Genomic DNA, 12500 nt, shown 5'->3' with positions numbered 1-12500 from the left:
ATCCACTCGGAGAATACTACTGTTGGAAGCTGTCGTTTTCTCCAGTACAGTTCTGCAGAAATTTGAGAAAAAAGCTTCACATCTTCACAAATCGAACCGCACTTTTGGACACGGACACCATTACCCACGCTGTTTGGTACCATCTCAGTTTTGCACCAATATAGTTTACAGGAAGCTGTGATTTACGTTGATGATTAAAGTATCTAACGATTGACACTGAAAAGGGCGACAGAATAATCTTCATTTTCCTATTTTTGTTTCCTTAAAAAACAAAACAAAAAACACGCGAAAACGTGTCCCTAATTCCTTACATGTCCACAAATGTATGCGAACGTATGACCATTCGTCTTTTCCAGCTTATTACAAACACGGAATGACAAAAGACCTACTTCTCAAATATCACAAACTGCAACAGGAAAGAATGGCAATGAAATGGTCAGGTCAGCCTCATATAATTACAAGCTTGTTTCGGGGTAAATTTAGATATCGCTTTGCTGAATTCTTTCCCTTACACAATGGTGTATTTTTCTGTTGCAATGTTCGTGCAGTCATTTCAAAGCAATCTTTCTGCTCAATCCATGTCTATACGATAATTCAATCAATCAATCAATATGAGGCTTATATCGCGCGTATTCCGTGGGTACAGTTCTAAGCGCAGGGATTTATTTTCTTATTTTTTATTTTATTTTATGCAATTTATATCGCGCACATATTCAAGGCGCAGGGATTTATTTATGCCGTGTGAGATGGAATATTTTTACACAATACATCACGCATCCACATCGGCCAGCAGATCGCAGCCATTTTGGCGCATATCCTACTTTTCACGGCCTATTATTCCAAGTCACACGGGTATTTTGGTGGACATTTTTATCTATGCCTATACAATTTTGCCAGGAAAGACCCTTTTGTCAATCGTGGGATCTTTAACGTGCACACCCCAATGTAGTGTACACGAAGGGACCTCGGTTTTTCGTCTCATCCGATTTTGAAGGAAGTTGACGTGAAAGATTTGCACGCAGTGTGCGTCGCTTTATAAGAGATCATGCTCTGAAGTAATATATTGACCTGGTTATTTGTGCCTTGTTTTGTTTTGTTTTGTTTAGTGGAATTGCGAGTATGTATGCGCTTTGTGTGTGTGTTACACAACATGTTATGCAAGACACCAACGCATCACAACACACGATCTATAACACTGCTGTTGGATGAATTACTTTTATTTTTTTTTAGAAAACTGCCTATGTTCCCTTTACACTGTGCTGTAAATTCTTGTTCGATTTCAATGTTGACACTGCCTTAGCCTTACACAGTGCAGAGCAGAAACAAAATTGGTGTACGTTATGTGATCTGAGAATTTCTGATGATCTGTTGATGCAGCTGTTGAAATAGACTATGTTCGGAAATAACTGTGTGTGTACACGGCATAAATAAATCCCTGCGCCTTGAATATGTGCGCGATATAAATTGCATAAAATAAAAAATAAAAAATAAAAATAAAAAAATAAATCCCTGCGCTTAGAACTGTACCCACGGAATACGCGCGATATAAGCCTCATATTGATTGATTGATTGATTGTGTGCGTGCGTGCGTGTGTGTGTGTGTGTGTGTGTGTGTGTGTGTGTGTGTGTGTGTGTGTGTGTGTGTGTGTGTGTGTGTGTGTGTGTGTGTGTGTTTGTGTGAGGGTACACGGAGCGAACGACAGAAGTAAACAACTCTATGTGAAGCTAGTTTCGATGTACTACACCATAATTACAACTTGTCAAAAATCAAGTAGGCTTAACACAAACGCTCACATGTTCCTATAAACGCATTTGTGTACTTTTTGTCGTTATTAATGCTGTTTTTACAGACAGGATCTATCAAAGCTGTGTAGCGTGTGTTAATGCGTGCGTAAGTAGCAAAAATCAATCACAGATTTATTCAAACCGATTGGGCGTAACATGTGTGATCGCAAACATTGAACAGGTCCACATATTGACTTGATACAGTGCGTACCATCTGGTGTTTCGTGGGGATGGAGGTAGGATGGTGCAGTCACTGCCAGCCTATTTGCGCACTTGGGCGTTAGCCTGTTTAATGTGTCATCAATCGGTATTGGTTGTTGATATTGTGAAATGGCTTGTAAGTTGTGGTGTTTAGTGATCTGAAGTATGGAAGTAGTGCAGTGTCTGGCTTAGGTCTTCCCCGAGTTAGATGTAATCAAATTATATAAAGTTTTCTTACATATTCATATACTTTTTAAATATATCGTTTGTGTGTTGGAAAACATCAAGTAAAAGCCTGTGGTTAGCAACACTACAAACACTGTTATTTTACTTAAAAAACACACACGTCTGTGCTGTCTTTAAATGCACGAAGTAGTGTGGGATCTGTTCTAGTCTGAATAACAGTAATGTAAGGTCATCTACATTTACACTCTACCATGACACATCTTATCAGTTTCTGCAACATCCAGTTATTTAATATAAACACTGATGATACAAAAACAACTGATAGTCACATTTTGACAGCATGGTTGCAAACACTACAATATTCATTTATTTCCAATCACGTGAAGCAGTTTCCTAATTATCAGTCCAGTTCGTATGTGTGTGGTTTTTCCCCTACCTGTACTAATATGAAGATTATTCAAGAACAACCCTAATAATTCCTCAATCACAAAATGCAGAACCGTGGTAAATAACTGTTGTCAGGTCTAATGCATAAATAATAATCAGTGTTTGTGTGCGTTACTGCTTGAAACTCAGTGCAGTACACGTGTATGAAGACACTTCATCACTCATTTGTTCTATGGAATGGAAATTTAATACGTGTGTGTGTGTGTGTGTGTGTGTGTGTGTGTGTGTGTGTGTGTGTGTGTGTGTGTGTGTGTGTGTGTGTGTGTGTGTGTGTGTGTGTGTGCGTGCGTGCGTTCGTGCGTGTGTGCGCACGTACACTCGTTTGTGTGTCTGCTTTCTTTGTACATCTTGGTCTATTCGTGCGCGTTTGCATTCTTGCATGATTCAGCGTCAAATTCGTACGTTTACGACACCTACAAGGTAACACAAGGAACAGTTCTACCTTTATTGCAACTGCTTTATTTATGGCCATGGCCATTTTAAAGCTCAGACAGGTGTGTGTCAGTGCGCTGCGGCTGCCTTGATCGCAACAGGCAAAGAACAAGCCAGAAGTTTGAACGAAACAACATACAGAGAGAAGACTAATGCAGCATGCCTACTCAACGAAAGCGGAGTGAAGCTGACTATGCTCTCAGAGTATAGTATGGGAAACCCAAATGGGCAAACGAGCTCACAGGTAACCAGAAAATTCTGGAACGCTGAAGAAGAAGAAGAAGAAGAAGAAAGAGAAGAAGAAGAAGAAGAAGAAGAAGAAGAAGAAGAAGAAGAAGAAGAAGAAGAAGAAGAAGAAGAAGAAGAAGAAGAAGAAGAAGAAGAAGAAGAAGAAGAAGAAGAAGAAGAAGAAGAAGAAGAAGAAGAAGAAGAGGAAAACAAACTGAAGGACTGGAAATTAAAGCATAAACTTGCAAAGAGAGTAGTATGTTCAGAGTAAGATGTTATAAATAAAAAAATGTATCAATTGAACACTGGATTTCCCTTCTTTGAGCCATGTGACGTCAGAGACTGACAGCTTACACTTCTTATTGCGGCGGCCAGCCGAGACTACAAATTAGTGCATGTTTGTGTGCGTTCAATCATACAAAAACTAAAAAGGAATTCTAACCAGAATCGATTGATACGTTAATGTTATTTGTATTTTTGACCAAAATGTAATATTTTACACAGATCTTGACAGTCATTGGTCACATCGACCGCTAGCGCGGTCTCGGAGGAACACCGACTTTCTCGATCTAAGTAAAATGTCATATTTTGGTCAAAAATACAAAATTAATACCCAATATTGATGGACTGTGTGGTGATATCTTCTGCTATGGTCTGTTGAGACAGTGATATCAAAATCGAGACAGGAGGTCGAGATTTTGATATCACTGTCAAAACAGACCAATAGCAGAAGATATCATCACACAGTCAGTCAATGTTAGATATATTGCTAATTTTCTGGACATTTTGTATTTACTGTATAGAAATTACAAAAGTATTTGTCTCAGTTTTGGCTGTTCCATATCCCTCTCTCTGATTATTATTTCTTTTTGTTCACTCTTTTGTTGTACTTTTCAGTATTTAAAACTGTCTTTTCTTTCAAAAAGTCTTTAGTCACTTGCTCAACTAAGTTCTGGGATCATTACATTTTCATATATATTTGTTTGTTTTTAAATTCAGGTGTTTTTGTTTTTAAAGTGGGGATGCAATAAAGAGGTCGTCGATATCAAAACTGATATCGACGGAAATGTCGTCGATATCACTTTTACAATGAGCTCAGTTTTGCCCAATTGACCAATGGAAATCCACGTAACATATGAAATAGCAATATTAACGTATATTGACTGCTCAGCATGAATGGCTGGCAATGTGGCTTCTGAACTGAAATGACAAAGGTGATGAGGGTTAGTAGCTGACTTTAAAGGTTGGGAAAAGTGCATTGGTACTGTACCTGGCTTTGTCTTTATTTTCTTGTATCGAGTTTATTTATCTCAATTTCTAGTGCATTGCCTCTGCAAATCAGCAGAACAACAATGTTTATTGAGAAACAAAACAACAACCCGGAACACATAAAGTGAAGGATAATTTTGAAGACAACCCTCATACCAAAGGCAGTTGACACGGGGTGGCGGTTGGGGGGGGGGGGCGTGGCGGGGGAGGTGGGATGTCCTATCCTGCCTAATACCCTCACAGCACAACACAGCAGCATTAATAAGCTGAATAAGCAGTGGAGACCCCGCCCCACACCCATCTCCCACCCATCCGGTGTCAAGTGCCTGTGCCTCAAGGCGGTCCACACCCATCTCCCACCCATCCGGTGTCAAGTGCCTGTGCCTCAAGGCGGTCCACACCCATCTCCCACCCATCCAGTGTCAAGTGCCTGTGCATCAAGGCGGTCCACACCCATCTCCCACACATCCAGTGTCAAGTGCCTGTGCCTCAAGGCGGTCCACACCCATCTCCCACCCATCCAGTGTCAAGTGCCTGTGCCTCAAGGCGGTCCACACCCATCTCCCACCCATCCAGTGTCAAATGCCTGTGCCTCAAGGCGGTCCACACCCATCTCCCACCCATCCAGTGTCAAGTGCCTGTGCCTCAAGGCGGTCCACACCCATCTCCCACCCATCCAGTGTCAAGTGCCTGTGCCTCAAGGCGGTCCACACCCATCTCCCACCCATCCAGTGTCAAGTGCCTGTGCTTCAAGGCGGTCCACACCCATCTCCCACCCATCCAGTGTCAAATGCCTGTGCCTCAAGGCGGTCCACACCCATCTCCCACCCATCCAGTGTCAAGTGCCTGTGCCTCAAGGCGGTCCACACCCATCTCCCACCCATCCAGTGTCAAATGCCTGTGCCTCAAGGCGGTCCACACCCATCTCCCACCCATCCAGTGTCAAGTGCCTGTGCCTCAAGGCGGTCCACACCCATCTCCCACCCATCCAGTGTCAAGTGCCTGTGCCTCAAGGCGGTCCACACCCATCTCCCACCCATCCAGTGTCAAGTGCCTGTGCCTCAAGGCGGTCCACACCCATCTCCCACCCATCCAGTGTCAAGTGCCTGTGCCTCAAGGCGGTCCTTCATTCAAGCCGAAGTCGACTTCGCGAAGTCTTTTTACCGAAAACTCAGTGCTAAAGCTCCGTGCGGCCAGCTTTGCAAAGCATACTTCGCGTAGTCGACTTCGCCCAGTCAGGAACAGGCTTTACAAGGGGAACGGATGGTGGCGGTGTGGGGGCTATAGAATATGCGCCGAAATGGCTGCGATCTGCTGGCCGATGTGAATGCGTGATGTATTGTGTAAAAAAAAAAAATCCATCTCACACGGCATAAATAAATCCCTGCGCCTTGGATATGTGCGCGATATAAATTGCATAAAATAAAAATAAAAAATTTAAAAAAATTCCTGCGCTTAGAACTGTACCCACGGAATACGCGCGATATAAGCCTCATATTGATTGATTGATTGATTGATATCGGGAGACTGCCCGAGCCCTTAGTCGACTTTGTCCAGTCAAGAACAGGCTTTACAAGGGGAAAGGGTGGTGGTGTGGGGGCTATATCGGGAGACTGCATGAGCTCTTAGTCGACTTCGCCCAGTCTAAAACAGGCTTTACACGGGGAAAGGGTGGTGGTGTGGGGGCTATATCGAGAGACTGCCCGGGCTGCTTACCCTGGTGCCTCCTGGCCGATCCAGATCCACGCTGTGATGGTAAAGGAACCGTTGACACCTGCCGACGGAGACAAACCCGCGGACAAGAAGCACTCAGGACCAGAAGCGGTGAAGGAGGAGGAGTACTGATTGACCTCTGAGCCAGGCCGACGGTTGACGGTGTCTGGATTGACGCAACTTGAAAAGCCCGCGATCAGAAGGTTGGCAAAGGTGGGTAGGGCAGTTCTGGAACCGGGACCGCAAGTCTGCTCGCAGAACCCCTGCACGCACCGCTGGACAGAAGAAGGGTCCGCGGAGCTGGCACAGTACGCGTTCCTCGCGGGTATTCCGCACGTGCTGTCCGCTGGCACCGTGATGATTGGGCGATCCTTGGCAATGTTTTGTTGAGGCGGAAACTTCCTTAATTCCACCAGCCTCTGGCCTTCACAGGTGGCGTCAAGTAACCATAGAAACACAACAACCACCAGCCACCTGTGTGGGACTGTGGGGAACCAGTTTTTGTCGCGTCCTGTTTTGAATCTTGACGTGTATGGCACCGAAGAGTGATCATTATTATTCTCAGATATATTTTGCCGGCAGTCTTTGCAAACCTGCCGATGCCGCATGTTTTTTTGATTGTCGTTCGTAGTTTCATGTGCTGTAACCATCGTCATATTGTAATGGGTTTCAGCTGGTTGAATCCACCTTCCAAAGCTCTTTATGAAGAGGAACCGAAAAAGGACAATTTCTTTGTCAGAACTGTTACAACATGATAGTGACTGATTTAGTTGTCAGGCAATCAGCTACACTTGTGTCACCGATGGTGAGTATAGTCACACCTAATAATCCATGTTTGGACCGATGTACAATCATACAGTCATTCGGTGATCGTCATCATCGTCAGCTTGGGTGGGGTGCTTTTAACTCCGGTGACTGTAGCCGATCCACCAGGCTGTATTGGATTAGGCTGATCTCAGTCTTTGAATGAGGTAAAATATATCCAACATTATTATTATCACTTAAATGACCAATACGTATACGCATATCATGCGCACAAGATGCGTGGTTCAGACGATATCTGTATTTCACAACTGTATATTCTGCATTATAAAGCCAAAACTGAAGTTTCGGCCTAACATTGTATTGACTAGCACCACACCAAGACTTTAGCCGCACATGTATCTGCTATTTATGTTCCGTAAACTGAATTATTGAGACTAAGTAGTGCAACTAATAAACACACAAATTAGCAGACTCCTTGAAGCACAAGCACACACACACACACACACACACACGCACACACACACACACACACACACACACACAGACACACACAGAAACACACACACACACACACACACACGCACACACACACACACACACACACACACACACACACACACACACACAATCACACTCACACGTACGCACGCCTGCACGCACGCACGCACACATACACACCACACACAAACACAAAGCCAAGAACATCAGTGTCTGCTACAACTGGTTATGGTTTTCACATTTTGCAGGGCTGGAAGAAAAAACGGTTCTACAGTCGTTCCTGTATTGACTGATAATGAAAAGAAAAAAAGTTAATGAGGAATTAGAATAGCGTTGAATATAGAGTTTACTGTGTCCCGCGTCAGACTTGATAACAAACTTCCTTGACAACACCAGTCCTGTCCCGCTGCGCAGGGTCAGATCGGACTGAAATGGGAGTAAGCTTACAGAATATGCATGTATTGCTTGCAAACTGGGAATATTTAATGTTTAATCATAGTTCAAGGGGAAAAAAAAGTTCTGCCCAGGTTTCTTCCACAAAAGCGCGTTTATTCCTTTAGAACATGAAAAACGTGACACTGAATGTTTTGACTGCACTGGGAACAATGGTGGTTTGTTGGCAGATTTTGCTTTACAATTGATTGCTACTCATTCACGGGTCTAGGTATTAGTGTGCAAACCTCTCGGTAATCGCTTTTTATGATTCAGCGCTGATGTCGCTGTAGGTATGCGAACACATGTTTTCGTATTAAACGTATTGTAGAAGTGATTAGATCATGCTAGAGTTCGTAACTTTGCTAGCGTGTGTATGTTACCCCATCATCCCCACCCCCACCACCACCACCATATCTCCCTCCCCTTCTCCCTCTCTCTCTCTCTCTCTCTCTCTCTCTCTCTCTCTCTCTCTCTCTCTCTCTCTCTCTCTCTCTCTCTCTCTAACAGATTCACTTGCAGATACAGTGAGTGAGGGCGAGAACAACACTACAGATTGTTTAGATTAGACAGAAGAAATGAAAGGGTTAAAACATTAGGCTTAGAGTGAGAGAAAAAAAGCTAATCTATAGAATGAAACCTGTGGTTCTGATCGATACAGTGCGTTTCATTAGTTTCTGTCATAGGAGCACAATAGGCCTACAACACGTTTTCAGTCTTTCTTCGACTTTTTAAGAAACCATAAACCTTACTGATTTTAATGATGCTTACTGATTTTATGATGTGATTTATTTACTCTTTAATGTTTATACTATTTAGTTATTTTATTATGAATTTGACTTGAGCTCTTTTTTTAACGAAAGAAAACTTTTCATCCAGTCAGGTATGAGCGGCTAACAGATCAAGGTGCTTGTCATTACTTCTAAACAACACGCATTATTCGAGATGATCAATGTCCTGACCTATACCTTGTATAACGGTATTGGCCACACGTGCTATCGGCAAACAGATGACGACAACTTTGATTTGGAAATCAATTTAACTTATTTTCAAATACTTAAATTTGATGTACTATATATATTAGGGTTACAGTGTACGTTCAAAGGGGAGAAACCGGCGGTTCAAGATCAATGATTGCCCAGTACAGAACTTTCTAGACTGAAGATTCATTTGCCCAACTGATCGGAGAAAAGGGTAAGCCTATATGTATTATTCAAAAGTGTATCCAAAAAGGGGAACCTTTCCAATTTTACGGCATGGTCGTTTGACTTATTCCGCACTTAATTCAACAATTCTTCGTTTAGATAAAACAAACACATCTCTATGCGGACAACATCCCTCAACAAAAAAAAGGACAGAACTAAGTTCCAACTGCGATACCATCGAATTAACCGACAACAAAAATCATCACTGATGTAGAAATAATACTCCTGTAAGAAAAGCTGAAGATCACCGATGTAGAATGGGTACACTTCCTCAAAGCATCTGGTGAGTGTAGGTAATTGTCTTCGCACAAGTTATCCACAAACAACAAACACAGTCGACACACACCGACACACAAGATCCCCCTGACAAAGCACGTCCCACATAAATCGGAGGCAACTTCACGACTGGCACACACAATAACGTTGTGACAGATCTTGAAGACTCTACCGTCTATATATTTTACCTGGTGACTCGAAGTAAAGACAACTTTCTTTGCACACGTTATTCACAAACAACAAAAATAAATAGTAAGTCGGTCCCACAGATATTGGAGGCTGCTTCACGACAAACACAATAACGTTGCGACAGATCTTGAAGACCGCACCTTCTAATTTATATTCTACCTTGTGACTCGAAGTGAAGGCAACTTTCTTTGCACAACTTATCCACAAGCAACAAACACAATTCACACACCCTCACGCTAAAGTCGGTCCCATAGAAATTGGTAGCTTCTACAAAACAAACACAACTAATAACGTTGTGGCAGATCTTGAAGACAGTGGGTAAGAGATGCAGGCGGGTGTTACCGACCCAAAACTCTACCTTCGACGTTCTGTAACTGGTGGGGACACGAGGTGTTGGCATGCGTCGCTTAGCACAGCTGACTCGATTCAGTCTACGCTCAGGCCACGGGACAAACAAAGGATCTTCTAAGTTGGAGACACACTCGTAATTAAGTCCCGCGTATTGATCTGTTCACGTAAGCGTCGTAGTGATGAGGATGGCCGTAAGTTATTAATTCTTACTTTGGGGGGGGGGGGGGGGGGGTGATCGTCTGGGCTGATGGATCGATCGATAAGCCTAAATAATGGTTTGGGTGAGGGGCGGTGGATGAGGGAGGAGGGGCCCGGTGTCTCGGCGAGTGGGGAGGGGGAGGTTTACTGCACTGTCTATTGCTCAAGTGTTAATATACAGCACATCAATGTAGCACATTGTGGCACGTAAATTCGTCAATAAACGGTATCCGGAATTAACTTTGCCGTTTTGTTAAGGCTGTGAAAGAGTGACTCCCCCTGACACAGTGAGGCAAACGATTCCACTGAGTAGTTTTCATGAGAAGCTGCATGGAACTGTGGAGGCTCTTCATAAGACCACCAGCTTCATTACCAGAGCTGGACTCCAAGTTTAGCATAGGCGAACGACAAGAAGAAGACGTAGTTGCTCGGGCTCAGCCATCTAGGCGTCAAAGTGAAAAGTCAGCTCCCACAGGTCCGTGGCACCGTGACCCGTGCGTTACTGATGTTGTCTGCTTGTCTGTCTATTCGTCTGTGTATGTGTCTGTGTGTCTGCTTGTTTTCGGAAAATTTGCTTGTCTATATTTGTCGACCAGGAGAAACCATCCAAAAACATAAAAGTTTGTTTCAGTCGTTCTTGAAAGTAAAGTTCTGTGTTTGGACACATCTTGGATGTAACTGTCTGCATGACCTGAGATGTGTGTTTGTTTTCAATCAAGACAAGAGGCGAAGCCATCAAGGCTCACGTAAGAAATCGACAAACAGTAACACACACACACACACAAACACACACACACACACACACACACACACACACACACACACACACACACACACACACACACACACACACACACACACACACACACAGAGAAAGAGCATAGGTGAAACTGTGCAAGAAAGCAAGACACTAGATCTAGATCTGTCTGTCTGCATGTAGCCTACTTACAGGGACACGACTGCCAACTAGTCTCGGCCCGCTCAAAATAATAATGACGTCTAACCCTCTTACGTCATAATGTGACGTCAATGTAATGTGACGTCTTCAAATGTTAGAGTTTCTACCACAGACATACACACGCACGCACGCACGCATGCACATACGCACGCACGCACAGACAGACAAAGTTACGATCGCATAGGCTACACTTACGTGAGCCAAAAACGTTACAAGACCTGTGCACTCTTACGCATACCCTGCACTGGCCCAGTTTTATTACCTAACGGTAGGTATGCGGAACACCTCCTCCTAACCGTTAAGTCTGCGTTTCAGTCTGCTATTTCATTCATTTAAAAATAAAACAAGAAGGGCAAAGCCCATACGACTCACATGCTTTACACATTTTTCCTACCAAAATACATGTGACCTTGACCCAAGGTCAAGGTCATCCAAGGTCATGCAACACAAAGCTGTTAATTCAAGACATAGGAAGTACAATGGTGCTTATTGGCTCTTTCTACCATGAGATATGGTCACTTTTAGTGGTTCACTACCTTATTTTGGTCACATTTCATCAGGGTCAAAGTGACCTTGACCTTGATCATATGTGACCAAATGTGTCTCATGATGAAAGCATAACATGTGCCCCACATAATTTTTAAGTTTGAAACAGTTATCTTCCATAGTTCAGGGTCAAGGTCACTTCAAAATATGTATACAATCCAACTTTGAAGAGCTCCTGTGACCTTGACCTTGAAGCAAGGTAAACCAAACTGGTATCAAAAGATGGGGCTTACTTTGCCCTATATTTCATATATAGGTGAGGTATTGAATCTCAAAAACTTCAGAGAAAATGTGAAAAATGTGAAAAATAGCTGTTTTTTAGGCAACATTTATGGCCCCTGCGACCTTGACCTTGAAGCAAGGTCAAGATGCTATGTATGTTTTTTGGGGCCTTGTCATCATACACCATCTTGCCAAATTTGGTACTGATAGACTGAATAGTGTCCAAGAAATATCCAACGTTAAAGTTTTCCGGACGTCCGGTCGGACGTCCGGACGGACGGACGGACGGACGACTCGGGTGAGTACATAGACTCACTTTTGCTTCGCATGTGAGTCCAAAAGGCTTATTTCTTCCCTTGCTTTAAGCAGTACTCTTACCACATCACTTAAATAATTTTGTCAATGTTGTTGAATTATTGTAATTTATTTACAAAAAATTTGAGATATATGGGAAAAGTTAGATTACGGTGTACTATTGGAATTTGAGTTAAACAATAGAAGTAAATGTATGGTATGATCAAGATTTTGTTTTGTTTTATTACCACGATAAGGTTAAATAAAAAATAAATAAAAAAAAAGAAGAAGGATGTTGGAATCGA

At 43.0% G+C, this 12500-nt stretch overlaps 1 protein-coding gene and 1 long non-coding RNA gene across 2 annotated transcripts in view; one reads left to right on the top strand and one right to left on the bottom strand.

Moving 5' to 3' along the window:
- The window catches only part of LOC138951832 (usherin-like), a 117197-nt gene extending 109983 nt beyond the window's left edge, over positions 1-7214 (bottom strand). Inside the window, exons 1-2 of the mRNA XM_070323392.1 lie at positions 6265-7214; positions 1-52 (exon numbers count right to left, since the gene is read on the bottom strand). The exon at positions 1-52 is cut by the window's left edge and continues 108 nt beyond it. Of these exons, the coding sequence (XP_070179493.1) occupies positions 1-52; positions 6265-6917 (705 nt within the window). The 5' untranslated portion in view covers positions 6918-7214. The remainder of the gene's footprint in view (positions 53-6264) is intronic.
- Positions 7215-11464: 4250 nt separating this feature from the next.
- The window catches only part of LOC138951782 (uncharacterized), a 65186-nt gene continuing 64150 nt past the window's right edge, over positions 11465-12500 (top strand). The window contains exon 1 of the long non-coding RNA XR_011451219.1: positions 11465-11694. This is a non-coding gene — a long non-coding RNA (uncharacterized lncRNA). The remainder of the gene's footprint in view (positions 11695-12500) is intronic.

This window comes from Littorina saxatilis, linkage group LG17 (genome assembly GCF_037325665.1).
Source record: "Littorina saxatilis isolate snail1 linkage group LG17, US_GU_Lsax_2.0, whole genome shotgun sequence".
Taxonomy (NCBI): Eukaryota; Metazoa; Mollusca; class Gastropoda; order Littorinimorpha; family Littorinidae; genus Littorina; species Littorina saxatilis.
Note: the sequence above shows the minus strand (reverse complement) of the source record. Positions and strands in the feature narration are given on the sequence as shown.